General features: G+C 39.6%; 1 protein-coding gene across 9 annotated transcripts in view; it reads right to left on the bottom strand.

Moving 5' to 3' along the window:
* farp1 (FERM, RhoGEF (ARHGEF) and pleckstrin domain protein 1 (chondrocyte-derived)) overlaps window positions 1–27,748 on the bottom strand; it is a 145,176-nt gene that overhangs the window by 21,459 nt on the left and 95,969 nt on the right. For 2 of the 9 annotated variants that reach the window (XR_012405376.1, XM_068220984.1), the window contains exons 6-15: window positions 24,880–24,977; window positions 23,786–23,900; window positions 22,267–22,414; window positions 20,535–20,630; window positions 19,747–19,913; window positions 19,400–19,468; window positions 17,548–17,623; window positions 17,210–17,417; window positions 4,797–4,984; window positions 1,508–1,597 (exon numbers count right to left, since the gene is read on the bottom strand). Coding sequence is in view for 8 of the 9 variants with exons in the window: in XM_068220984.1 (XP_068077085.1) it covers window positions 1,508–1,597; window positions 4,797–4,984; window positions 17,210–17,417; window positions 17,548–17,623; window positions 19,400–19,468; window positions 19,747–19,913; window positions 20,535–20,630; window positions 22,267–22,414; window positions 23,786–23,900; window positions 24,880–24,977 (1,255 nt within the window). In the remaining variant the exon portion in view is untranslated. Of the gene's footprint in view, window positions 1–1,507; window positions 1,598–4,796; window positions 4,985–17,185; window positions 17,418–17,547; window positions 17,624–19,399; window positions 19,469–19,746; window positions 19,914–20,534; window positions 20,631–22,266; window positions 22,415–23,785; window positions 23,901–24,879; window positions 24,978–27,748 lie in introns of all 9 variants that reach the window. The other 7 variants (XM_017355952.3, XM_073949318.1, XM_068220985.1 and 4 more) reach the window with 7 other exon arrangements.

The raw sequence follows: 27,748 nt of genomic DNA, 5'->3' as shown, positions 1-27,748 counted from the left end.
ATTATTAATTTTTTTTATAAAATATTATTTATTTATTAATTTATGAAGTATTATTTTTTATTTATTAAGTATTATTTATTTATAAAATATTATTTATTAATTCATATATGAGGAATTATTTATTTATGATGCTTTTTTATTTATTTATGAATTATTTCTTATTTATTTATGAAGTATTATTTATTTATTTATAAAATAATATTTATTAATTTATTTATTAAGTATTATTTATTTTTGAAGTATTTTTTTATAAAATATTATTTATTTTGTTTATGAAATATTATTTATTTTTTAAGAAGTATTATTCATTTATAAAGTATTATTTATTTATTTATTTATTTATTTATTTATTTATAAAGTAATTTAGGCATGCTATTAAATGACTGAATGTTTTTTGGGATCAATAAAGTATATAAGTAACTAACTTGTTACCTGAACACCCTAGCAACCACCTATCAACAAGCTATCAATTGTCCAGAACCCCCTAGAAACCAAATAAAAATATCAACCATCTATCAACACTTGATTAGTTATAGACCAGCTGAAAAAAACAGCAACCCCCTAGAAATTATACAAAACTTATCAACCACAAAGAAAGATGGTGGCAAGTTTAGAGAACACCTAGCAACCAAGAAAAACACCTTAGCAACCACCTAAAACAAAACACTGTTTATTAACATTCTAGCAACCAACTGAAAAAACATAGCAACCCCTTGTAAAACAAACAAGAACTTAACAACCACATGCTGGCAACTGTAGAGAACACCTAGCAACCAAATAAAGCACCTTAGCAACCATCTAATACAGCACTGTTTATTAACACCCTAAAACCAAGCCATGTTCTCGTCTGTGGCTGGTGAAGGTGTCTGAACTGCAGAACAGATGCAGCTGTAATAACGTGAGCCTCAGATCCAGAAGCCAAAAGGAAATATTTATGAGACGTGTAAACGCGTCGCCCCGCTGCTTCTTTCCGCAGCCTCGTAACACATCAAAGAGACGCATTACAAAGCAGACGTACAGACAGGAGGAGGCAGACAGCACAACAATGACTACAGCTTATCTTCAGCACAACTTTCACTTACAGAGGAAGACAGAGTTATTAGCCCTCCTGAATATTTTTGATCACCAATTTCTGTTTAATTGAAGGAAGATTTCTCACACACATTTCTAATTATAATAGTTTTAATAACTCATTTCAAATAACTGATTTATTTTATCTTGGCCATGATGACAGTAAATAATATTTGACTAGATATTCATCAAGACACTTCTATACAGCTTAAAGTGACATTTAAAGGCTTCACTAGGTTAATTAGGTTTAAGTTATGGTAATTAGGCAATAAGGATTTCTCTTCTGTCACTTTATGAAAGAAATTCTAATCCCTGAAGCAATATATTATAAACTAAACAGTTGTTATGATAAGTTTATGTGCATATCACAACATTAATCCTGTGACTATTGTGAGTCTATTTAATGACTAAATGAAGCAATAAAGTACAGTCTTACCACAGTGATGACCTCCAGGTCCTTCAGATACGTCCTCTCTGTGGTCAGCAGCTCTTTGGCAATAAAGTACGCTTTATCAGTCGGAAACCTCTGTGAATGGGAGAATTGCATTAAATATTAATTAAATAAAACTAAATGGCAACACTTTAGAATAATGGTCCATTAGTTAATGTATTTACTAAAATTAAGTATGAATAAATCATTTATTAATCATAGATCAACAATCACTAATGCATTATTAACATCTAAAGTTGTGCTTGTGTACATCAGTTACTGCATAGTGAGTTGAATTGTGACTACAACATGAACTAACACTACTTAAAAAAACGAACATTAATGAATATGAATAAATAAATAACATACTAAATGTATTACTAATAGTTTGTTCATGTTAGTAAATATACTGACTAACATTAACTAATGAATCACTAATTCAAAGTGTTACCAAACAAAAGAAAAAATGTATTTAAATCACAAAATTGTAAGTCCCCAAAATCAAATTAAATCACAAAACCTACTAGAACTAAATTGTAAAACTGTTGATATTATTAATATATTTTTAAATTAGCCATTAGTTTTGTTGCTTTTAATTCGTGTCCATTAACTTAATATATTAATAAAAACTGTAAATGTTTTTGGTGTACGTTTCAACTCAAAATATCGTCCATCATTTATAATATCACACTGTGCACGTCCTATTTAGGGTGGAAGCAAAAGCACTGTTTTTGTGTGTGTGTCTTTAAATGCAAATTTCCTTTGCAGATATGGGTCGGAGCCTTTATAGATTTAGCCTCAGTTACTCTGAGAAAAACAAAACAAAAACATTCCTGCACGACTCCCAGAGTTCATCAAGATTCTTTGGATTCATCTTCAATGCCTCCTTCATCTTACCCCAGACATGCTCAACAATGTTCATGTCTGGTGACTGGGCTGGCCAATCCTCGAGCACCTCGACCTCCTTTGCTTTCAGGAGCTTTGATGTGGAGGCTGAAGTATGAGAAGGAGCGCTATCCTTCTGGAGAATTGTCCCTCTCCTGTTGTTTGTAATGTAATGGGCATCTTGATACCTCAGGCTGTTGATGTTGCAGATCTCTTACATGCCCCCATACTGAATGCAACCCCAAACCATGATTTCTCCTTCACCAAACTTGACTGATTTCTACGAGAATCTTGGCTCCATGCTGGTTCCAGTAGGTCTTCTGCAGTATTGGTGATGATTGGGATGCAGATCAGCAGATGATTCATCAGAGAAATCCACCTTCTGACACTTTCCCAAATGATCAACTACAAGTCAAGTTATTATTTGCTGCTTTTACGACTGGGATCCACGACAAGACTTTTGTCATGTACTGTATATTGGGCAGAATGTTTTAAAATCAAGATATTGTGATGTGTTTATTGCCAGAAGGAGACTCAGGACAACATTCATTTAAAAACACAGTGCAATGTGATCCTGAAAATATGTGCCAGCAACTTATAACAGACAGCAGGAAAACACTAGACATCTATGCCAAAACCAAATCTGACACACACACACACACACACACACACACACACACACACACACACACACACACACGCACGCACGCACGCACACACACGCACGCACGCACACACACGCACGCACACACACAGAGAGAGAGAGAGAGAGAGAGAAGTAAAACTCTCACTGTTCACTGAGCCGTTCGCTCCGCCGCTACATAATCTGCCCTAAATAGACGGGAATTTAGGTTGAGTTTATCTGGGTCTCCTATTCTGAGACGTCCACAGAGACACTTGAGCAAAATCCAGCGCTACTTGTGACGATAAAACCTTTCAAAGCAGCCTTTTTCACTTCTCTCCATAGCATTAATTCGTTGGAAGACTGGACGACTGTGCCAGAGTGTGTCTTATTACGTCTTACAGTGTGCTGCATTAATGCATGAGTAAGGCTTGGTTCAAACCAATCAGCGCGCTCTATTGTGCAACTTCATTAATATTCATTACTGTCAGAATGTAGACGGCAGAGACGCCACGTTGTGTTGGCAAAACAAGCGTGAAGTGTTGCTTTTATAGTTTGCTGCAGTTAAGTTTTGTTTTCATTTTCTCTCTGTGAGAGCTCAGCTGGAGTCACGTGTGGATTAACAGTGTACGCGACGCTCGACAACAATAACTTACGTGTCTAATGAGGATTATTGTTTACCTGAGAGCTGTTCTCATCTGCAAACGCTGAGATCCGGATTCGCTTGTAGTCTCCTCTTAATAAAGACGCAGCTCTAGTTGCTGGTGATTGTCCTGTCTCTACAGATTTGGTAAGTGAGCGACCAGTGCTCTTTGTTTATTCAGTTCGTATTTTATTCGTATCAAACAAACTATTGCACCGAGTGTAAACAAGTTAGCACTAACAGTTACAATTAAACTATAACCTCGTGTAGGATTTTGTGACCGGAATAACACACGCGGCTTTCTGACACTACCTGCCGTGTGCATCTAAGTTTCCGGGAAATGCTGAGTTTTTTTTCTCTCATTCACCATGCGGTATCAAACATTTCATGAAAAATACACGCTTAGAGCAGTTCCTCGAATCAAATATCTCGTTTGTCGGGAGGGACATGAATGAATTCCCTGAATGAAAGAGCCAAACTGCAGTTAAAGTCCAACATTTAATAATTTGGCAAATAGTTCGCCTACAGATGTCCATGTAAACACAGTCACATTGTCCGTTGTGGGTGTGTGTTTTGACTCTGAAATTCAGCGCACCCAAATAGACACTCCCACACCATGCGTCTTTTCTTCCTCCGACACTCCCCCCTAAACAGAGCTGGACACGCCCACTTTTCTGACTTTTTCCAAAGTAGAGGTGTGAAAACACCCTGGTGAAACGAGGGGGTTTCATGGCCCTTTAAAGTGGGGGAATTAGACAAGGGTGCTTGAAATGCACCGCTGAGGAGACGGAAACAGCACAACAAAAACAAATGCATGAGGTGCTCAAGAGAGAAACTAACTGGCAGAGTGAATTGAATAAACTAATTTGGCCGTAGTGTATGAGTGTGTGGTTGAATGAGTGTGTATGGGTTTCCCAGTACTAGGTTACTGCTGGAAGGGCATCCGCTATGTAAAACATATGCTGGGTAAGTTGGTGGTTCATTCCGTTGTGGCAACCGCTGATGAATAAAGGGACTAAGCCGAAGGAATTAAGCAGACCCTTTTGTCTGAAGCGGTTTACAACACACACAAGAAGTGCTAGTTATACAAATCTACATTATAAAGATGTACGATTCCCTCCATCCTCATTCCCCAAAAGACAAACCTTCCTCCGAACCTCGTCCTCGTCGTCTGCGCGGATGAATCCGGCGTCGTATAGTAGCGGGCTGGTGAGAGGAGAGGGCTGCCGTCCGTCAGGACTCTGGCCTACGCTCAGACTCTGCTTCTGGCCGTTCACCATCATCTGTCCTGCAGACGGAGACTCGCTGTGCTGAGGACTGCGGCTCACTGGACCTAAAGGAGAACAGGCAGGTCATGCTGAAGCCTTGATGATCATTTAAAGACACTTAAATCAGAGGTGTGTGTGTGATTGGGCTCCATACATTCACAGGAGTTTACTGATCGGCTGCTTCAGGTGTGTTTAAATGAGTTATGGATAAACTTTGTAAGATAATAACCCTCCAGGAGCACAATCAGACACGTTAATTGATTTTAAATGCTAGAATTAGGACTCAGCTTAGTAAAACTAGCCTGCAAAAAAGCTGAACTGGTAAAGGGCAAGAATTATGTACTTGCAAGGCTACGATTAGGGATGTAACGATTCACTGAACTCACGATGGTTATTTCACGATTGCATTTAAAACAGATTGAAGACATGATAGATTAAATGAAAATGTCCTGCATGTATATTTAGCGTTTCCATCCAAAGATGCAAACTAGATTTACGCACAAAACTGGAAAAATCGCATAAAACATTTGCAAATGGAGCAATTCCATCCAACAAGAAAAATACAAAAAAAAAAATCAAACATTTACATTATCACTGATAAACTGGTGCCAAATACATGACAAAATGGAACTTGCATAAAGTCAAATAAAATAATTTTGATCCTCATGCTGGATTTTACTCGGTAAATGTGTTTCCTTTGTCATTTGTGGGCATTTCTTCTTATTGGATAAAAAAAACTATTGTTTTTTTATGTACATTTTTAATATTTAGGCACATGTGGCCATTTTAATTACTCATATTTAATGCAATAGTTCATGTGCATAAAATAGATGAAAACTCATCGCCATCTTTGTGAAACTGAAATATAACAAATCTTAATGTAAAACTCAACAGATAAGTCATATAATTAAAATAAGGCCAGTGCTCTATCCATTTAAAATGAGAAGCAAGCACTACTTCAATCATGATCCAAACAAAGATGGAGAATATATGCGGGATGAGAAGTTATTAAACAAAATTAGACTGTATAATTCATAATGTGAAACAAAATAACAGAATAATCTGACTTTAGTTTAGTGAAATTGTTGACCCACTACTTAAAACATGAAGGAAGCATCAGAGAAGCTGAATGAGATGCATTGACTCTCTGCCAGCAGGTGGCGCTTGTGAACAGCAGTGATAGAGTGTTTCCAGGATTCAGTGTTGCCAGAGTCATGGTTTTCCCACAAAATTGGGCTCTTTGCTAAGGGAAAAATATGAAGTTGAAGTTTTTAAGCTACTTAAAGCTGTTTTATAGATACCAAATTGTTTCTTTCTTGGAAGTGAAAAATTTTAACTTGAATAGTTACTTAACGGATTGATCCTGGAATGCATACCTGGCAACCCAAAAATTTCTGTCGCACATTAAATGAGCAGAACGCCACGCCCACTTTTTGTTTAGGGTACAGAAAATCAGGCAGTATTTAAACATGTAGTGTAAAAATTGGGCTCTTTTGTTTTTAAAATACTTAAATACATACTATCAAATTGTATCTTTCTTGTGAATTTTTTTAAAAACTGGATCATTACTTGGACATTGATCCTGGAGTGCATACCTGGCAACCTCAAAAAAACTATGCAAGCAAGTAAAAATTTCCTGTCAAGCATTAAATGCGCAGAATGCCTCACCCCCTTTTTGTTTAGTGTGCAGAAAATCAGGCAGTACTTGTAGTACATGGCAGTACATGTACTGTAAAAATTTTAAAAATTAAGTTACGAGTTTTTTAGCTGCTTGAATTTATTTTTAGCTAACAAATTGTTTATTTGTGAGGAATATAATTCTTATTTTTTTTATAATTATTTTTAGGTTTTCGCCATTTTAACATGACAGGACAGTGAAGGACAGCCAGAAAAGCATTGGGAGCAGAGAGAGGGAAAGGATCAGCATAGGACCTTGAGCAGGGAATCGAACTCAGGTCACCGTGAACACCTTGGTGCTATTTGTCTGCGGACTTAACCACTAGGTTATTGGCGCAGACGAATACAATTTTTAAACCAAAGCATTACCTAATGAACATTGACCCTGGAATGAATACCTGGCAACCCCCAAAAGAAGCATGCAAAATAATCGTCTGTCAAGCTGCCTGTTAAATGAGCAGAACGCCACGCCTACTTTTTGTTCCGTGTGCAGAAAGTCATATATATGCAAGCAAGTAAAAATTTCCTGTCAAGCATTAAACAAGCAGAATGCCACGCCCACTTTTTGTTTGGGTGCAGAAAGTAGGGCAGTACTTGTAGTACATGGCAGTACATGTACTGTAAAAATTGGGGTTTTTCACTGGGAAAAAAAAACAAGAAGTTACGAGTTGTTTAGCTATTTGAAGCTCTTTTTAGCTAACAAATTGATTATTTGAGGCAAAAGCAATTCTTTACATATATCTTTTAGGGGTTTTCGCCTTTTTAATGTGACAGGACAGTGAAGGACAGACAGGAAAGCATTGGGAGCAGAGAGAGGGAAAGGATCAGCTTAGGACCTCGAGCCGGGAATCGAACTCGGGTCGCCGTGAGCATATGTCCGTGGACTAAACCACTAAGTTATTAGTACTGGCGAATACAATTTTTAAACCAAATCATTACCTAATGAACATTGATCCTGGAATGAATACCTGGCAACCCCAAAAAATGCAAGCAAAATAATCGTCTGTCACACTCCCTGTTAAATGAGCAGACTCAGATTCGCCCACTTTTTGTCTGTTGTGCAGAAAGTCAGGCAGTACTTTAACATGTGCTGTAAAAATTGGGCTCTTTTGCCAGAAAAGAATATGAAGTTACGAGTTGTTTAGCTACTTGAAGCTGTTTTTTAGCTACCAAATTGTTTTAAATAAAAAAATTAAACTAAATCATTACTTGGACATTGATCCTGGAATGCATATCTGGCAACCCACAAAAAAAATGCAAGCAGGTAGAAATTGCTGGTCGCACATTAAATAAGCAGAACGCTGCGCCCACTTTTTGTTTGGCGAGAAGAAAGTCAGGCAGTACAATTAAAATTTACTGCATAATTATGCGTATTGCCCTTGTAGGAATCCAGCAACTGATTCTGATTGGACAAGCAAAATAATTGGCAACTTTTCAACCTTTTTGGGGGGGTTTTGAATTGTGATTGGGGTGGAAAATTTTCTTGGTCCTGGCAACCCTGCCTAGATTACACTCTAAACAAAGCAGTCACTTCACTTATGAACACTACAAACTCCAAATACCACATACATTTCTCTAAAAACAGAAAGAAATCAGAGATAGGTTCATATAAACTCCATTTGTTTCATATTTTGTAATGCATCTTGAATCATATTTAAATAGATTTTCATCGTTACATCCCCACCAGTCTTACTGGTAAAATGCACAGCTTTTGATAGTCCAACCAATTTAGACAAGCATGCAAATTCCAGTCTTTTCCGCAGGGCAGTTTTGCCATTTTTATCCTTAACACTCTACGATTCTGGATTTATCAAGCACACGGCCATGGGGTAAATCTGCACGACACACTTAGTGTTTGGAAATGGGCTACGGCTGACAGCGCCACATCGGGATCCAGACATGAGTGAGTCACAGCATCCCAGTCTGGGATTTCCGCCTGAGGACACTGCCGAAATGCATGACAAATTCCCTGGATGATGATGGGGAAGGGAGCAGTTTTATCTTCAGACCACTACATTCACTACACAAGTACATTCACATACTTGCCCAGCAACGTTTTCATGTCCCATGCCTTGGCACGAATGGGATGCGACATGCGAACTGCAGCCATTATTGGAAGAATCTGGTGATAAAGACCTTGTGGTTGCACGCACACATATGCGTCGTCAAACATGCAACAAATACAACTACAATAACTACGGCTACTCTACCACAAAACAAGACTCACAAGGGGGGCGCTAACATCTAGGGGTGACCGGAGTAAAACAAAGCCGCGCTTCACAAGAACCAAATTTTATTACTACTAATACACACATTAATTTACAATGTTAGAGCGTTCCAGAAGTAAGACAAAGGGGGGATTTGTAGTAGTAAAAAAATGACAACAGAATCATACATGAAATAAACAACGTTTAGAAAGTCCATTTATACGGCGCATCCGGAAAGTATTGATAGTGCTTCACATTTACCACATTTGTTTATGTTACAGCCTTATTCCAAAATAGATTAAACTCATTTATTTCCTCAACATTCTACACACAATCCCCCATAATGACAATGTGGAAAAAGAGTTTTTGAAATTGCTGCAAATTAATTAAAAATAAAAAAGCTGAAAATCACATGTACATCAGTATTCACAGCCTTTGGCGTGAAGCTCTAACTTGAGCTCAGGTACATTTTGTTTCCTCTGATCATTCTTGAGATGTTTCAGCAGCTTCATTAGAGTTCATCTGTGGTCAATTTAATTGATTGGACATGATTTGAAAAGGCTACACCTGTCTATATAAGAGCCCAGGGTCAACAGTGCATGTCAAAGCACAAACCAAGCATGAAGACAAAGGAATTGTTTGAGACCTCAGAGACAGGATTGTCTCGATGCACAAGGCTGGGGAAGGTTACTGAAACATTTCTGCTGCTCTGAAAGTTCCAATGAGCACAGCCGCCTCCATCATCCTTAAGTGGAAGATGTTTGAACCACCAGGACTCTTCCTAGAGCTGGCCAGCCATCTAAGCTGAGTGATCAGGGGAGAAGGGCCATAGTCAGGCAGGTGATCAAAACCCTGATGGTCACTGTTTCTGAGCTCCAGCATTCTTCTGTGGAGAGAAGAGAACCTTACAGAAGGACAACCATCTGTACAGCAATCCACCAATCAGGCCGGTATGTTAGAGTGGCCAGACTGAAGACACTCCCTGCCTGGAATTTGCCAAAAGGCATCTGAAGAACTCGCAGACCATAATAAACTAAACTCTCTGGTCTGATGAGACTAAAATTGAACTCTTTAGAGTGAACGCCAGGCGTTACGTTTGGAGAAAACCAGGCAGTGCTCATCACCAGGCTAACACCATCCCTACAGGGAAGCATGGTGGTGGCAGCATCATGCTGTGGGGATGTTTTGCAGCAGCAGGAACTGGAAGACTAGTCAGGATAGAGGGAAATGAAAACCTGCTTCAGAGTGCTCTTGACTGGAGCGACGGTTCATCTTCCAGCAGGACAATGACCCAAAGCACACTGCCAAAATATCAACGGAGTGGGTTCACAACAACTCAGTGAATGTCCTTGAGTGGCCAAGCCAGAGCCCAGACCTAAATCTTATTGAACAGTTATGGAGAGATCTGAAAATGGCTGTACACCATCGCTTCCCATCCAACCTGATAGAGCTTGAGAGGTGCTGCTAAGAGGAATGGGCAAAAAATCCCAAAGACAGGTGTGCCAAGCTTGTGGCATCATATTCAAGAAGACTTGAGGCTGTAATCGCCGCCAAAGGTGCATCAACAGAGTATTAAGCAAATGCTGTGAATACTGATGTACATCTGATTTTACAGGTTGTTTTATTTTTAATAAATTTGCAACAATTTCAAAAACTCTTGGTTCACATTGTCATTATGGGGAATTGTGTGTAGAATGTTGAGGAAATAAATTAATTTAATCTATTTTGGAAAAAGGCTGTAACATAAAAAAATGTGGTAAATGTGAAGCGTTAAGAATACTTTCCAGATTCACTGTAGGTGCTACGGTATCGCAATGTAGAAGTAGTAAAAAATACTTTTTTAAATGCTTACTTGGTTAGTTAGAGTAGTGCAGTATATGTATGATGGTTTGTAAACACATACACTTATGGTGAACTGTGCACATGTGAGTGCACCGTTAATTATGCGCATCTTAAAAAGAACAGTTACAATATATTACACAAATATGTCTGGAGCAGTTTGTATACCTCAATAAAATACACTTCATACTAAAGAATATAACCTACATTTTAGTGTTATTTACAAAACAAAACATGTAAGAAAGCTACTTTGGTCACTGACAGTGAAAATACAAATCATTGGGAATGCTGAGGGTTATATGTACAATCATATCAAAACTAACGCTCTTCAATAAATATTATCAACGCTTTCTTTTTAACAGGCCCAGAAACGGCAGTGGTCTTTGCGAACACTTTCTAAAACCTTTCACTGACATAAGATCGCCATGCAAAAGTAAGGAAAAGTTGGCATTTGGAAAAGATTATAAGGACCAGGACACGCCAAGCTGACATCAGCCATTTCCCCGTCAGTACGTCGGTCAGGCTAGTTGGTATGGTGTGTTCCACACATCGCCTCTTGTTAGGTTAACATTGGAGCTCATTGACCAAATTCAGCATGTAGAATTGGCTTCAGCTGAAAAGAGCACTCTAAAGCCTGGTTTATACTTCTGCGTCAAGTGACCGGTGTAATCCACGGCACATCCAATGTGTGTAGCTGTGCAATTATACTTCTTTGCGCTGTCTCTGTTGGTCTGCATTAACACTTCTGAAACGCTAGATGGGAGTGAGGTGCTTCTGTTCCTCTTTGTCGAGTTTCTTCGCTGGTGTTTTGTTTTTCTGAACGCTTCCTGAATGTAAAAGTGGCTCAAACTCGCTCATTTTGAGGCAGGAGCCGGCGGACGTGCAACAACTTTAACTATGAGGTAAACACAAAACAAAACTTTCCATCCGGAGCTCCTTCACGAGACTCTACACTTGTAAACAATCGCTCCATCTGGCTCACGCCGCTCGCGCGGCTCTCGGTCCCGCCCTGACTCGGCAGCGCTACCAAGCTGACCAATCACAGAGCTTGCGCTACTCGTCGTTGCGACATGTAGTTACATTTTTTGAAAAGTGCACGTCAGGCGTAGGGCTATGCGTCAGCGCGTAGGCTGCGCTGTAGCGTACGTGTGCGCTTGACGCAGAACTATAAATCAGCCTTAACTTAGTGGTCCTCAACCACCGGGAACTGATCCGTGGATCAACTGGTACCAGGAAACACAAGAAAACATTAATTATTTTGAAAAATAACAGTGTTTTCATGCTTAAATCTCGGTCACTTGAGTGCTCAAATTCAACCCACAAGCAACTTCTTTGGAAAGTTTATTTTCTAAGGGAAAAAGGCTCTGTGAAGGATCCCTGAACTGCCGAGGAATGGATCCGCAACCCATTTGTCAACAAATCAGGCGAATCCAGCATGTCTGTACAAGAAGAAGATCAACTGCTGGAGATTGCAAATGACAGCGGCCTTTTAGAGGCCATATCTCGTCTTTTCTAGAGTTCCTGAAAGTTCGTTATTTCCAGTGGAGTTGCGCAGCTTGGACGCGCTCAGGTGAAGTTGAATAATGCCGAGTCACGTGACAAGAAATGACTGATCCGCTTCAGCTTGTATGGACATTTACACATGTTGGTGAACTAGTTATCTCAGAGAAACACTGCAGTGCTTTGTAATTTTCTCAATGAACAATCTTATATGTATAAGAAAATAAAAACTACTGCCCCATGTGGTGCATAAACAATCCCGCATGCAGACGCAGAACATGCACTCTTTTTTCAGTCGGATGCCGTCATTTGGTATGTTCATGGGCAGTTTTTGGGTGAGCCGTTGCAAAGCAACAACACAGTTGGGATTCGTCGGTACTAGTTGTTTGGTGTTGGCTTGCTGTTTCCCAGACCTAAAGGCTAATTTATACTCCTGCATCAAGCGCATGCATATGGTCCGTCACAGCTTTTGGGCAGTCGCATAGCCCTCGCGATGGCTGATGCAGAAACTGATGCACACCATGCAAAAATGTAACTACATGTCTGACGCGTGGGAATAGCTCTATGATTGGTCAACTTCGTAGTAGTGACGAGCGTGGGTGGTGCTGACAGCCGTGAACCTGATGGAGCGAAAGTTTACAAATCCTATGAAGGAGCTCCAGATAGAAAACTTTGTTTTGTGTTTACCATATGATTAAAGTTGTTGCACGTCCGCGGGTTCCCGCCTAATAATGAGTGAGTTTAGCTACTTGTACATTAAGGTAGCGTTCAGGTAAAAACAAAACACCCACGAAGAAACTCGACTCAGAGGAACATAAAAACCTCACTGCCAACTAGCGTTCAGAAGAGTTATTGCAGAGCAACACAAACAGCACACCGAAGTATAAATGCATGACTACGCGCAAGGCATGCACCGCTCAACACAGAAGTATAAACCAGCCCTAAGACCTTTAGACCAGATTGTAAAAGTGTGTGAACACATTTGCCCAAGAAATCGAAAATCAAGGATAAAAGGTCAGATTGAACACAAGTTAAAGGGCATTTTGGGACAGCTCTCGAAAACCTTCCTAATCTTTACATGCTGAGCCTCAAAACTTACTCTTACTCGGAGTCTGTACAAATCTCACCTACATCTATCCCCACTCAAAAAGACCACTGCGTTTCAATGCGAAGGCTTTTACACACATGAGAAGGACAGTTGCAGACAAGGACAGTTTGACATGCTTCCAGAAAAGAGAGGGAAAAAAAGACAAGGTGAGGCATTCCAGAGACACATGCTGCGAGTATATTGTCTTAAAAGCAATGCAACCTGAGCACAGGTTAATATGCTTATAAATCAAGTGGACATCAAGCATCGCAAATGCAAATGCACCACAGACAGATGACATTGATGAGGCGTGCCAGAGCAGTTTGTTTAAAGGGGAAAATAAATTAAGAAGCGAAGCAAAACAAAAATCAAAATGAGGCCTTATAATGTTGCTGTATTGCTTTTAAAGTATGCATGCTGGGAAATGGGCAAGCAAACGACAAAGCCATCAGATCACCACCCCAAGAAGAAACACAGAAGATAAACTTTGAACTTCAAAAACTAGCAAACAATATAAAAGTTAGAATAAAGACATCGTGTTTAGGGGAAAATATATTGAGGTGTGTGATAAATGCTAATCACATGTTATGTATACACAATCTTTTCATTTATAACATAACACACATTCCAGCATGCATGATCTGTTTATATGACAACAGAAGCGTAGTTCAAGTTTAGACACAATTATCCATCAGAAACTTGAAGTTGCGACAGTAAACTAACAAGCCTAACACTCGACATTCATGACTTGTAAATGTGTTGTCATATCACTAGTATACAGTAGCAATACTGTATGTTAGCTTCTGCAAGCTATGACTAGCAAATGTATTTACAGGTTGAATAAAGGCATGTCATATTTCTGTATATTTCTGTAGTTCGTTCTTTCTACGTGATTATCAATAAAGATAAAATTTACAATATTACGCAGCTACTAGTCAATAGGTTATCAGTTCTATTGATAACCTTTTTAAACAATCCCACAACAAAAATCCATTAACTACATTCACAGACATGGCACTTTGCAGTAATTCCTCTTCAATCTTAAGTTAATCATCTTAAAGTAATAGTTAAGAATTGTGCATATATATCTTTTTAAATACTACAGTATTTCCTTTAGGTAGAACAGCCTTTTTGCTAAAGCCTCTTGTAAAATACCATCGCTGTTAATATGTCAAGTGAGTAGTCTCAACTAGTGTCACCAAATTTAACTCCTAAACACTGCCTGAATCTGCAAAACAGATATCCCAAATTGTAACTAGTTAATGTTACATCAGGCCATGCTATGCTTTGTTTGTTTGGCGCCACTAGTGGCACAGAAACTACACAACAAATCTTCAAAGGCACTTTTCCATTGCATGGTACGGCATGGTTCAGTTGTGTAAGGCTCAATTGAGGGGTCTTTTCGCTGATTTCCAGATGTAGTACCTTGTACTTTTTTAAATAACCATTTGGGTGAGGTTTTAAGTGATCCGTATAAGTACCAAAATGTGACGTATGCACACTGCTGATCACCTATTGGTCTGAGAGAATTGTCAATTCCAATATCATTGGATCTCCGACACAAGACACAAAACCTCATTCATTCATTCATTCATTTTCTGCCGCTGTTCCGGGGCCGGGTCGCAGGGGCAGCAGTCTTAGGAGAGAACCCCAGACATACCTCTCCCCAGACACTTCCTCCAGCTCCTCCGGAGGCGATCCTGAGGCGTTCCCAGCCAGCAGAGAGATATAGTCCCTCCAGCATGTCCTGGGTCTTCCCCGAGGCCTCCTCCCGGTGGGACATGCCTGGAACACCTCCCTAGGTAGGAGTCCAGGAGGCATCCGAAACAGATGCCCGAGCAACCTCAACTGACTTCTCTTGATGTGGAGGAGCAGCGGCTCTACTCCGAGCTCCTCCCGGGTGTCAGAGCTCCTCACCCTGTCTATGAGAGTGCGCCCTGCCACCCTTCGAAGGAAACTCATTTCGGCCCCTTGTATCCGAGATCTTGTCCTTTCGGTCATGACCCAAAGCAAGACAAAAAACCTATTATATATAAATAGTCAGCAACCACTCAGGAACACTATCCACTGCCTCTGTGTTTTGACTTGGTTTATGTTGTGCATTTGTTTATGATACATGAATGTGCCCCATGCAGGGTTCATGCATCTTGTTTGTATACATTTTGAACAGCATCTACGCTCATTATTCTCCATTTCCACCTAGGGATACTCATCCCGAGGGCCTCAGACTATGCAGCGCCACTGATTCAATCCAAGACCAGCGTCGAGATGATCCCAAGGTTTCCATAATCCTGGACCAGGCTGCATCCTGAGCAGTTGCTGTGGTGGTCTTGGAGGAGTGGAGAGCATGAGACTGATTCCTGTGACGCTCCAGGGACAGATGAGTCTTCGCTGAGGTCCAGAATTGTCCAGCGCCTCGACTGCAGCTCTGCACAAGACATTTGTCCATAGGAGAAATGGTCGTGCCCAACTGAGCCTGGTTTCTCTACAGGATTTTCATTCTTCACTGTCGCCAATTGGTGAAGTTTCTGTCACTGTCGCCACTGGCTTGCATGGTTCGGGATCTGTAGAGCTGCGCATCGATGGATTTGCTCTTCAGTGTTTGGACTCTTAGTCATGATTATTAAACCACACTGAACTGAGCTAAACTGAACTTAAACACTGAAAACTGAACTGACACTGTTTCAATTTACTATGATCTTCTATGTGAAGCTGCTTGGACGTAATCTACTTGTAAAAGGGTCCATCCCACCACACCTAAAGGATACTAAAATGCTGCATTGGAAATGCAAACCAAGCCAAGCAAAAACCAAAGCAAGCCATACCATGCAGTGGAAAAGCAGCCCGAGAGACCAGAGCCTCTAAGAGCAAAATTGGCATTTGATCAACTGATAACCAGGCACATCCTCTCTAGCAGTTGAATAACTGTGCCCCATCCTCATCAATGATGGGATACCTAAATCCATCATCTCCCCCTTGGCTCTCATCCTCCAGTTGCAGACCGCCAAAGGAGAACTTGCTCTGAGGCAAAGGAGAAGAATTGGCTGCCCCGGGGTTTCCATAAACTAGGGGCTGACAGTAGGAGTTGCTGCCTGCATCCGACTCAGTATCACTAGACTCAGTTCCACTACTAGTAGAACCATCAATCATATGCACTGGGCTACTGTGATCATTAGCACTCAGCCTGCTTCCATAGAGGCGCTGGACATTGTTGGATCGAGATTGGCCGGATGCTCCAATCCCATTAGCTGCCACACGCCTCTCAATGGCAGCCATTCGTTCAGCCCTGGAGACCAAAGATCGAGGCTCATTGGTTGAACTCAACTGGCTTAAAATCATTGGGTCAGTATCAGAACGGTTACGCATGCCGTTTTGGAGCTTCTGCAAGTGTGGAGATCGATTGACGATTGGGGAGTAGCTCCCATAATGTTGAGCCTCGCTCCCAGATCGACCATTGCTAAGGTAATGGCTGCCATCATCCCATCGTCTGCGACTACTATACCCAATCTGTTCTGGATTATTCAGGGAGCTTGTTTTATGAAAACTGCTCATCACTGGACTACAGTTTGCACTTCGGGAACCAACTAAATGAGCAGTAGGTGACACCAAACCACGTCTATCCATACCTTGAAACAATTCATCCACCAAGGTACTGCTTAGAGGCATAGCACGAGGTGATCCGTTACCACAAAACGACCCATTAGATATCTGACTACCGTTGAAGGTATCTGAACTCTGAGCCAACCGGCGGGTATTCAAAGGAGACTCCCTAAATCTGGACTTGCTTGCCCCATTGTGTTGGCCATTTCCATAACCATTCCGTATTCTACGACCTGTTGGCTCAACCTCATCATTGTCATGTGTGTGTGAGTGAGACCTGGTGATTCGGCCGTTAACCACATCGTATTCACTATCTATGTCACTGCAGTCAATATAAGGTATCGAGGAGCTGCTACCCTTGGCAGAATGCGATGCTAGACCTGTGCTCAGATGCTCGGCCTGTTGTTTGGATGGGGACGGCTTTAATCGAGCATCCGCCTCATCGCTGGTCCCGTTTCGACATCCATTGGTCTGTGAGTTTAGGCTCCCGGTGTAACGCTGGAGAGCCGGGTTTTCAACAGTCACTTGAGTGCGCCCAAGAGGCGAGTCCGCCTGATGTCCTGAAGCACTGGCATTCCTCTGCAACATCTAAAATGCAAAGATGTTCGAGAAGAAAGAGCATGTGAGGCATACACTAAGGGTAACTTCAAGCTTGCAATATATGGGGTGTTTGACTGCATTCCTACTGCGTTTCTGCACTAAAATAGATCACACTCACCTCTCCTTGACCCTCAGCACTCTGCCTGGATGGGAATGGAGAAAGATTGCTGTTGGACTGGATTTTACTGTGTTTTCTGAGAATGGAAGAGTAAAGATGATTAGCAAGTTCTTTGAAGGGATATACTGTGTGTTTTTGGCTGACTAGATTAATGTACAATAATGAAAAGGCTTCAAGTATTGCACATTGATTACAATGATACTGCTAGAACATAGCAACTAGAATTGGGGGATAAGAAAGAGGGGGGTTGCTGGTTGCTTTCTAGTGTTTTGTGGTGATTTTTAGGTTTTGCAAGAAGGTTCCTAGGGAGTAATGTGTCTTTTTTTGGTGTTTTTTAGGGCTTTGCAAGGTGTGTTCTTATTTTGCATGATATGAATGTAGTTGGCAGGGTGTTCCTAGGGTTATCTAGGGTGTTTTGAGTTGTTTCTTTGCTGTTGCTAAGTAAAAAACAGCATCTAGAAAAAGTGCATGTCTAATTTATCATAACAGCATTCTGCCACCTTCTTTATTAATAATGGGCTGATCTTTAAATGTCAAAGTGATCTACAAATGGCAAGCAATAGCAACAACTCCCTGAAGAGTCTGTTTAATTAGTAACCATCAAACAAGGAGGTTATGGTACAAAAGAGCTTTTAAGGCAGTGCAATTATTTTCTAGCATGTTGCTTAGTGGTTTCTAGGGTGTTTAAGGAAGATTTTAGGGTGTCGCTAAATAGGTTCTAGGGTGTTTGGGGGAGTTTTTAAGGTGTCGATTAATGGGTTCTAGGGTGTTTGGGGGAGTTTCAAGGGTGTTCTTAATTGGGTTCTAATGTGTTTGGAGGAGTTTCTTGGGTGTTGCTAAATGGGTTCTATGGTGTTTGGGGGAGTTTTTAGGGTGTCACTAAATGAGTTCTAGGGTGTTTGGGGGAGTTTCAATGGTGTTTTTAAATGTTTTAAGGTGTTTGGGGGAGTTTTTAGGGTGTTGCTACAGTAAATGAGTTCTAGGGTGTTAAGTGGATTTTCTGGTGGTTTCTTTGCCAGGTGTGTTCTACTTTTGTGTGATTTGAATGTAGTTGCCAGGGTGTTGCTAGGGAGTTCTAGGGTGTTTTGAGTGGTTTATGCTGCTGAGAAGTGGTTTGTATTATGGAATTTTGGGGGGTTACTAGGGTGTTACTAGGTGGTTTCCTTTTTGTGTGTCTTGTGTGGGTTTTGCCAGGTAGGGTTTTAGAATGTTTTGGGTGATCTATGTGGTGTTTAGAGTGATTCTACGACTTGGTGGATGATTTCAATATAGCGCCATGGAGCTCCTGGAGTTGTTTTGTAAAGTGTTGTTAGGCAGTTTCTATAGTGTTACCAGTTGCTTTCTATTGTGATTTCTAAGTTAGATAGCAGACTGATTTATTTAGTGGTTTCTAGGACCTTGCTAAGTAAAATTTCATATGTTGTTTTCAAGTGATTTCAATAGTTTTTGGGGAATTTCTAGAACACTACTGAGTTTTTTTCTAGGCTGTTGCCATGTGATTTCTATCTATTTTGGGTTGTTTCTAGGGTGTTGTTAGGTGGGGGTTTTTCAGGATGTTTTGAATGACTTCCATAAAATTGCTACATAGTTTCTAAGGTGTGATTTCTAAGACATTCAACAACATTTCTAGGTGTGTTGTATGGTATTTAGATGCATTTATGCATTTTGTTATCTAAAATGCATGAAGTCATGGAGCACGGTGCTGTAAATGCATAATTTCATTTATCTCAATCCAGGTTCTTGGAAAATAGCTAACTTTGCTCATACTTTCTCTTTCTCATTGGTGTGTTTATTATTTTGGCAAGAAATGAAATGCAGTGACATTTAAACAAAGGTCAACAGAGAATCTCACCTTTCAAAGGGAACCTTTTTGAATTCAGTGTCCTTTACATAATCAATCACCTGCCTCTGTGTGCGGCCACTAATGACACAAAACACGGCCGATGACAAACAGGATCCAAAGCAAAGAGAAAAGCAGAAAACATTCAAGTCAAAACATCAACCACTTGCCAAGCACTCTGATCATTTATCAAATAGAAGCATGCAGAATATATGCAGAACAAGAGAAACAGGGTGATTAAGTAAAAGATGTCTCTGAAATGCCCCTAAATGGCGATGTTATTTACTGATGATGGACTGAACTGCACAAGGCATCACATATGTTTATTTAAGACAGAATTAAGTGCACAGTTGTAATACCTGAACCTGAAGGAGGAACCTCTGGTGAACAGAACTGGTTTAGGCTTGGGTTTGGGTTCTTCAAACAGGCGAAAAAAGGCATGGTACTCCACACAAATCTTCCAGAACACCTTACAGCAGTCCCTGCTTCCCATCATAAACTCCAGAGTATCCTGACAGTTACTCTGCTAAAGAGAACAGAAACAGGTCTATTTGACTCAAACACACACATGAACTACAGGGTATCTGGAACAAAGTAGTGATTTATGCTAGCACTGAACCTGTTTACATTACTGCATTTTTTTAAATCATCACCATTTCAAACTATGCAAGAGCTTTGGCTTTTCAAAATGCTTCATTTATGCAAGTCGAAAGTCATGGAGTGGTGTTGATGCAAGGTGTAAACGTAACGAAACGTATGCATGTTTAGATGAAAAAATGCTAGAGTTATTTGTGAACCAAGTCCTCGTATGAGGTACAGCGTTAAGACCAGGGCTTAATTTGTGCCGGAACACGCCAGATTCGGCACCTCTGAAATCAGATCCGGCACCTCATTTTACCGATTCCCCTTCTAAACCGCCCTCCTCCCCCATCCGCTGTTCACTATTACTTTCTTCCACAACTCCCCAACCCTCTTCACTTTCGTCCGCGACAACCTCCCACTCTTCACTTTCGTCCTTCGTCCCACCTCCTCCATTTTCCGGATCCATTACCCCGATCTGTTCCGGGACCTCGTGATTTACAAATTAAGCACTGGTTAAGACATATAGATGGTGTTATAAACAATTGAAAGTTGAAAAAACACTTACATTCAAATCAGGCCGTAGTTTTATAAGAAAGCGTTTCCTCTTGAAGCTCAGTTTCCGAACTTTAGACCAATTGAATGCATTTATCTTGGTGTGCCCCTTTAAAAGTTAAATAAAATACATTTAAACACAATTGAAGACAATAAAACCACAACATATTCAATACAAGAACACTTCAATAGAAACATCAGTTAATTACTGCTTCAGTAATCGAACATTAATAATGGGCAAAACTTACTGTGAACAAGCACTGTCAGAAATCCTACTTTATATTAGGTGGCCTTAACTACTATGTATTTGCAACGAAACATAAACACAATGTACTTACCGTCTTCACAGTGTATTGCAGAATACTTCTAGTGCTCTTAAAGTGAGATATGGGTAGGGTTATGGACAGGTTTGGTGGTATGGGAAGGTTCAGGAGCAGGTTAAGATGCAAGGGATGGTCAAAAGTGTAATTACTGAAATTAATTACAGATACAATTATTTAATTAATCATAAGTACATGTAAAAACATGCATTTACACGATAAGTGCATTGTAACAAACGGTTGATTTTAGTTTACGTACATATTTAAAAATAATAGTAATTCCTTAAATATATATAAAATATATTTAAATATATATAAAATATTTAAATATATATATAAAATATTTAAATATATATATATATAATATTTATATATATATATATATATATATTTATATATATATATATATATATATATAAAATATTTAAATATATATATTATATATATATATATATATATATATATATATATATATATATATATATATATAATAATTAAATATATATAAAATATTTAAATATATATATATATATATATATATATATATATATATATATAAAATATTTAAATATATATATATATATATATATATATATATATATATATATATATAAAATATTTAAATATATATATAAATTAAAAAATATATATATATATATATATATATATATATATATATATATATATATATCGCTTTTCTGGACACTCAAGGCGCTTTACACACGTACTAAGAAAGGCGGGAACTGAAGAGCCAGGGGGAGGGCGGGGAATAGGCACCACGAAATGAAGAGGGGGGAGGGGTTAAGGCGCGGGATGATGTGCTGCGCGAACTGAAGACTAACTTAGGAGTGGGGAGCGGTCATTTACACGAACAAGACTTGGGGGATGGGGGGAGGGGGGTGAAATTCCCAGAGTTTTCCGGGAGACAGAAAAAAACGGCAGATGGGTCTGAAATACAGGAGACTTCCGGAAAAAACGGGAGTGTTGGCAGGTATGATGAAGCCAATTGTAATATGGGGATGTTCAGGAGACCATAATGGACAGAGGCTAGTGGGCAAATGTGGCCAGGGTTAAACCCCCTAGTCTTTTGGAAGGACATCCTGGGATTTTTAACCACCACAGTAAGTCAGAAACTTGGTTTAGTGTTTAAAGATAGTGCTCACTGGGTAGTATAGAGTGCCCTTCACTATAATGGGGTGTTAGGACCCACATAGACCACAGGTTAAGTTCCCCTGCTGGCCACATTAACACCACTTCCGGCAGCAACTTAGCTTTCCTATGTGGTCTCCCATCCAGGTACTGCCCTGCTTAGCTTCAGTGGGCGACCATGTGAGAGTGTCAGAGAGCTAGCTGCTAGCTAGTTTAAGGCCACCTGATATAAAGTGTGAGCAAGCAAGTTTCTTTATAAAAACAGCTGAAACTCACCTGAAAGACCAGCACACCAGAATGAGCCACGGCGAGGCTGAGTCTTGTACCCTCTCGATCTTTTGCCGGATGAAGACGCACTCCATACATCTCAAGTCTCCTTGCGATCTCCAGAAGCTGGTAGTCAGATTCAGCTGGTGTTTGTCCACTGTGGAAACATTAAAGTGCACACATTTGCACAAAACACAGAGGCTGCCGACACTGTGTGAACATTAAATAATGGACAAATAATCCTAATAAGCACAACCTCAAAATCTCAGCAGGTTAGAAACGGCATCCAGGAAAGTGCATGTCTAATTTATCATAACAGCATTCTGCCACCTCCTAAATTAAAGGTGGGCTGAACTTTAAACGTCAAAGTGATCTACAAATTGCACGCAATAACAACAACAACTCCCTGAAGAGTCTGTTTAATTAGAAACCATCAAACGAGGAGGTTACGAGCGTCTAATGCATTGCTAATTCTTTCTAGCATGTTGTTATTAGGTTGTTTCTAGGATGTTTCTAAATGGGTTCAAGGGTGTTTAAGGAGTTTTAGGGTGTTTTTAAATGGGTTCTAGGTTGTTTGTAGGAGTTTTTAGGGTGCTGCTAAATGGGGTCTAGGGTGTTTGGGGGAGTTTCTATTGTGTCTCTAAATGGGTTCTAGATATTTGTGGAGTTTTTAGGGTGTTGCTAAATGGGTCCAAGGGTGTTTGGGGAGGTTACAGGATTCTATGTTTCTAAGTGGGATCTAGGGTGTTTGGGTGAGTTTTTAGAGTGTTTCTAAATGGGGTCAAGGGTGTTTGGGGAAGTTTCTATTGTGTTTCTAAAGGGGTTCTAGGGTGTTTGGAGGATGGGAGTTTTAGGGTGCTGCTAAATGGGTTCTAGGTATTTAAGGGAGTTTCTTGGGTGTTTCTAAATGGTTTTTAAGATGTTTAGGGAAGCTCCTGGTGTGTTGTTAAATGGGGTCTAGGGTGTTTGGGGGAGTTTTTAGAGTGTTTTTAAATGGGGTCTAGGGAGTTTTGAGTAAATTCTAGGGTGTTGTTAGGTGGGGTTTTTTTTTTTTTGGAGGGGTCTCTCATTATGTGGTCTCTATGGTGTTTTGGAGTGTTTGTAGAGCTTTGGTAGCCGGGGTTCAATGTTGTTTTGGGTGTTATTTAGGTTGTTGCTAAGTGGCATTTAGTAACGTTATGGTAATTTCTACTGTGATTTGTTTATAGGTTAAAGGATAATCTGGTGAGTGTCTATGGTGTTGCTAGGTGGTCGGTGTTTCTATGTGATCTGAAAAGTTCCCTGTGGTTTGTGCATTATGGGAGGTTTTTAAGTTACTTCTATAGATTTTATGGAGAATTTCTACAGCTTCGTGTGGTCGGGTTTGGTGGCATTTTGGATAGTTTATAGGATTGGGGTTCTAGGATGTTTTGGGGGTTGCCAGGATTTCATGTAAAGATTTCAGCTAGACCAAATTGTACATTAAACACAAGAATCCTTTAATTCAAAGAACTGAACTGACTATATTGAGTCATGACTTCACACTCACACATGTTTGCGGTGGTATCCAATGATCTTGTCCATCAGTGTGTCCTGCTCTGGAATATACTTGTTGTTGAGCAGATGTTGTTTGCACTGCACTTCATCAAAGTCTCCAATCTCAGCTGTAATCAAAGAAACAGAGACAAGGTTGTATGATATGAATGAAAGACAAAAAAAAATATTTTTTTTTCTAAACAAAACATAATGATATATTTTTTATGACATAAATTTATTTTTTTCATGATTTAACAAAGGCAGCCACTAAAATAATATATAGTGTAATGATTTTATAACGAGTAATGGGTTTATACACCAAAACAGCTTGCTAGGCATATTTACAACAAGAATAATTTATCAAACAAATCCAAAATTTTAAACATAATCAGATATGCAAAATAAATAATAATATTTCTAGCACATCACTGCTTTTATAAGAGCTTTATCTGTATGCAATTGGTTTGAATGTGTCTCTTCTTTTCTTTACCACCGGCCAGCCTCTATATTCTGATATTACACTAGTTCTCATCATCCTCAGCGGCGGTTTCCATAGCAACAAACCAGTCTGGGATGTGATGATGTGAAAGCAGAGCTTGTTTGACATGATATGAACATGGTTTTGCATGAGCGACAACAGAGACTATAAACAGATCTGTCCTCCCGATGACAGCAATGTCATTTAAACAAACAGCCAGCTAATCTACTGAAGCACTGCTCTGACTTCGACAAATATCAATACACTAGAAAAAACACTGATTAACTAGTAGAGATTTAATTTGACTGTTATAATAAGATTATTTGATTATTTGACTGTTATAATAATGTCTAATGTATTGCATGTCCTATGCATTTGTTAAAATTATTTTGTAGTATTTATTTTTAATTAATACACATACACTGGAAACTAACAAAATAAAGGTTTAAATAAGAGATGTCCTAGATTGCTAAAATTAAACTGCAAATGTAATAGAAAATAAGATACTAGTATATGCTGCCTAAATCTATCTTTTAGAGGCACCCACACAAAACCAGCACTGTATCTTATGAAGAGTAGAACAGAAAACTGATGTGTCATAAATATTTGCCCATGCTGTCTTGTCTTACACTGCACTATATGAGCCACCAGCAGGGCGGCGCTGCTCTCATTACAGGTCAGGCGTCCACAGGCCAGATCATGCTTGATCTGCAGAGCGAACAGATACCTGTCAACAGAGGAAACAGTGGATCAATACACACCATTATACACTCAATTAATGCACGCCACAATTACACTAGTGATCTTCATGTTTCTAATCTGAGCTAACAACACATAGGAGACTACACGAGAGAGTGTATTTGTAATCCTTCTGAATGAATACTGCAGAAGTGTTTGTGTATGAAGGTTAGCATGAACTTCTGTTATGCTTTAATAGCTTCGTCTAATGAGGCTAAGTGCTGGTGAACTATAGAGATATGTCCTAATTGAATCTGGCAGCATTTCTCTCTCAGTGTATCCATCTGTTACTGTATGGATGCCAAACACTGAAGAACAACACCAGCATCATTCTGTTCATTGTAGGACTGAACACTCATTCTGATTGTCCAGTATAATGATATATATATATATATGTCTCCATGGAAAGTAAATTTTAGAATCGCAAAAACGTATTCAAATGAAAACATATCAAAAAACAAAGCAGTGTTAACTAAAACTACAATACATTATATGAAATGAAATAAAATAAATAAATAAATAACTATAAATATATATATAATATATATATATATATATATATATATATATATATATATATATATATTTATATATATTAAAATGTACTTATTTCAGTAACTAACTAAAAATAACTAAAATGAAGAGAAAACAACACAGCAATTAAAAAGAAATTAAAATGACAACACTGAGATTACCAAAACTAACTAAATATTAAAAATAAAAAAGCTAATTCAAACTACACTGCTCACTACACATGTATCTCAACGGTACTCAATGTATTAAATACAGATCTCAAATCAGCAAGTTTCTGGTTTTCTAACCCACTGGACTTCCAAAATGTTCCAGTAAGATGTAGGATGTTTTCATAATACATCAAATAGATTTTTACAGCTTGAAGTGTTTTGCAAAGGCAAAATGTCCTTGGACGAGCATTTCAGGTTTGGCGAGAGCCTAAAACTCAGCCTGCGCGGGAAAATCTGCGAGTGTTAGAATGCCAAGAGCTGGAGATGATTGATCAAACACAGATCTCCCCCTGATCAAACCTGTCTGACTGATGACTGACTCTCCAAATCATGCCTGATGCTCCGATTCATGCCTGACTCTCTATATGACACACCGAATGAAGCCTGATTTTCTGAATGACTCTCTAAAGGATATGTGATTCTATAAATGACTCACTGAACTATGCCTGACTCTTTGAATGACTCTCTGAGTGATGCCCGACTCTCTGAATGACTCCTGACTTTCTAAATGACTCCCTGAATGATGCCTGACTCCCAGAATGATGCCTGACTCCCTGAATGATGCCTCACTCTCTGAATGACTCACAGAACTATGTCTAACGCTCTGAATGACTCCCTGAATGATGCCTGACTCTCTGAATGACACCCTGAATGATGCCTGACTTTCTGAATGACTCTCTGAATGATGCCCAACTCTCTGAACGACTCCCTGACTGATGCCTGTCTCTCTGAATGACTCCATGAATGATGCCTGACCCTCAGAATGACTCTCTAGATCAGAGATCACCAAACTTGTTCCTGGAGGGCCGGTGTCCTGCAGATTTTAGCTCCAACCCTAATCAAACACACCTGAACTAGCTAATCAAGGTCTTACTAGGTATACTTGAAACATCCAGGCAGGTGTGTTGAAGCAACCAGGGACACCGACCCTCCAGGACCGAGATGACTCTCTGAAAGACTCTCTGAATGATGCCCTTAATGATGCCTGACTCTCTGAAAAACTCTCTGAATGATGCCTGACTCTCTAAATGGCTCCCTGAATGATGTATGACTCCCTGAAAGATTCTCTGAATGATGCCCAACTCTGAATGACTCCCTGAATGATGCCTGACCCTCTGAATGACTCTCTGAATGATGCCTGATCCTCTGATTGACTCCCTGAATTATGCCTGTCTCTCTGAATGACTCATTGAATGATGCCAGACTCTTTGAAAGACTCTCTGAATGATACCTGACTTACTAAATGACTCCTTGAATGATGCGTGACTTTCTGAATGACTCCCTGAATGATGCCCGACTTTCTAAACGACTCCCTGAATGATGCCTGACTTTCTAAACGACTCCCTGAATGATGCCTGACTCTCTGAATGACTCCCTGAATGATGCCTGACTCTCTGAATGACTCCCTGAAAGATGCCCGACTCCCTGAATGACTCTCTGAACGATGCCTGACTCTTTGAATGATGCCCGACTCCCTGAATGAGTCCCTGAATGATATCTGACTCTCTGAATGACTCCTAACCCTCTGAATGACTCCCCAAATGATGCCTGACTCTCTAAATGATTCTCTAAATGATGCCCAATCCTGTGAATGACTGCCTGAATGATGCTTAAATCGTTGAATGATGCCTGACTCTCTGAATGAGGCTCTGAATGATACCTGATTATTCAAATGACTCCTTGAATGATTCTTGACTCACTGAATGATGCCGGACTTTATGAATGACTGCCTAAATGATACCCGTCTCTTTAAATGGCTCCCTTAATGATATCTGACTCTCTGAATGACTCTCTAAATGATTCTCTAAATAATGCCTGACTCTCCGTACGAGGCTCTGAATGATACCTGATTATTCAAATGACTCCTTGAATGATTCTTGTCTCCCTGAATGATGCCTGACTTTATGAATGACTGCCTGAATGATACCTGTCTCTTTAAAGGACTCCCTGAATGATATCTGACTCTCTGAAGCTGACAGGAAAATGTGCCGCCAGCCTTTAATGTGTTGTAAAATTC

Source organism: Danio rerio, chromosome 1 (genome assembly GCF_049306965.1).
Source record: "Danio rerio strain Tuebingen ecotype United States chromosome 1, GRCz12tu, whole genome shotgun sequence".
NCBI classification, from domain to species: Eukaryota; Metazoa; Chordata; class Actinopteri; order Cypriniformes; family Danionidae; genus Danio; species Danio rerio.
Note: the sequence above shows the minus strand (reverse complement) of the source record. Positions and strands in the feature narration are given on the sequence as shown.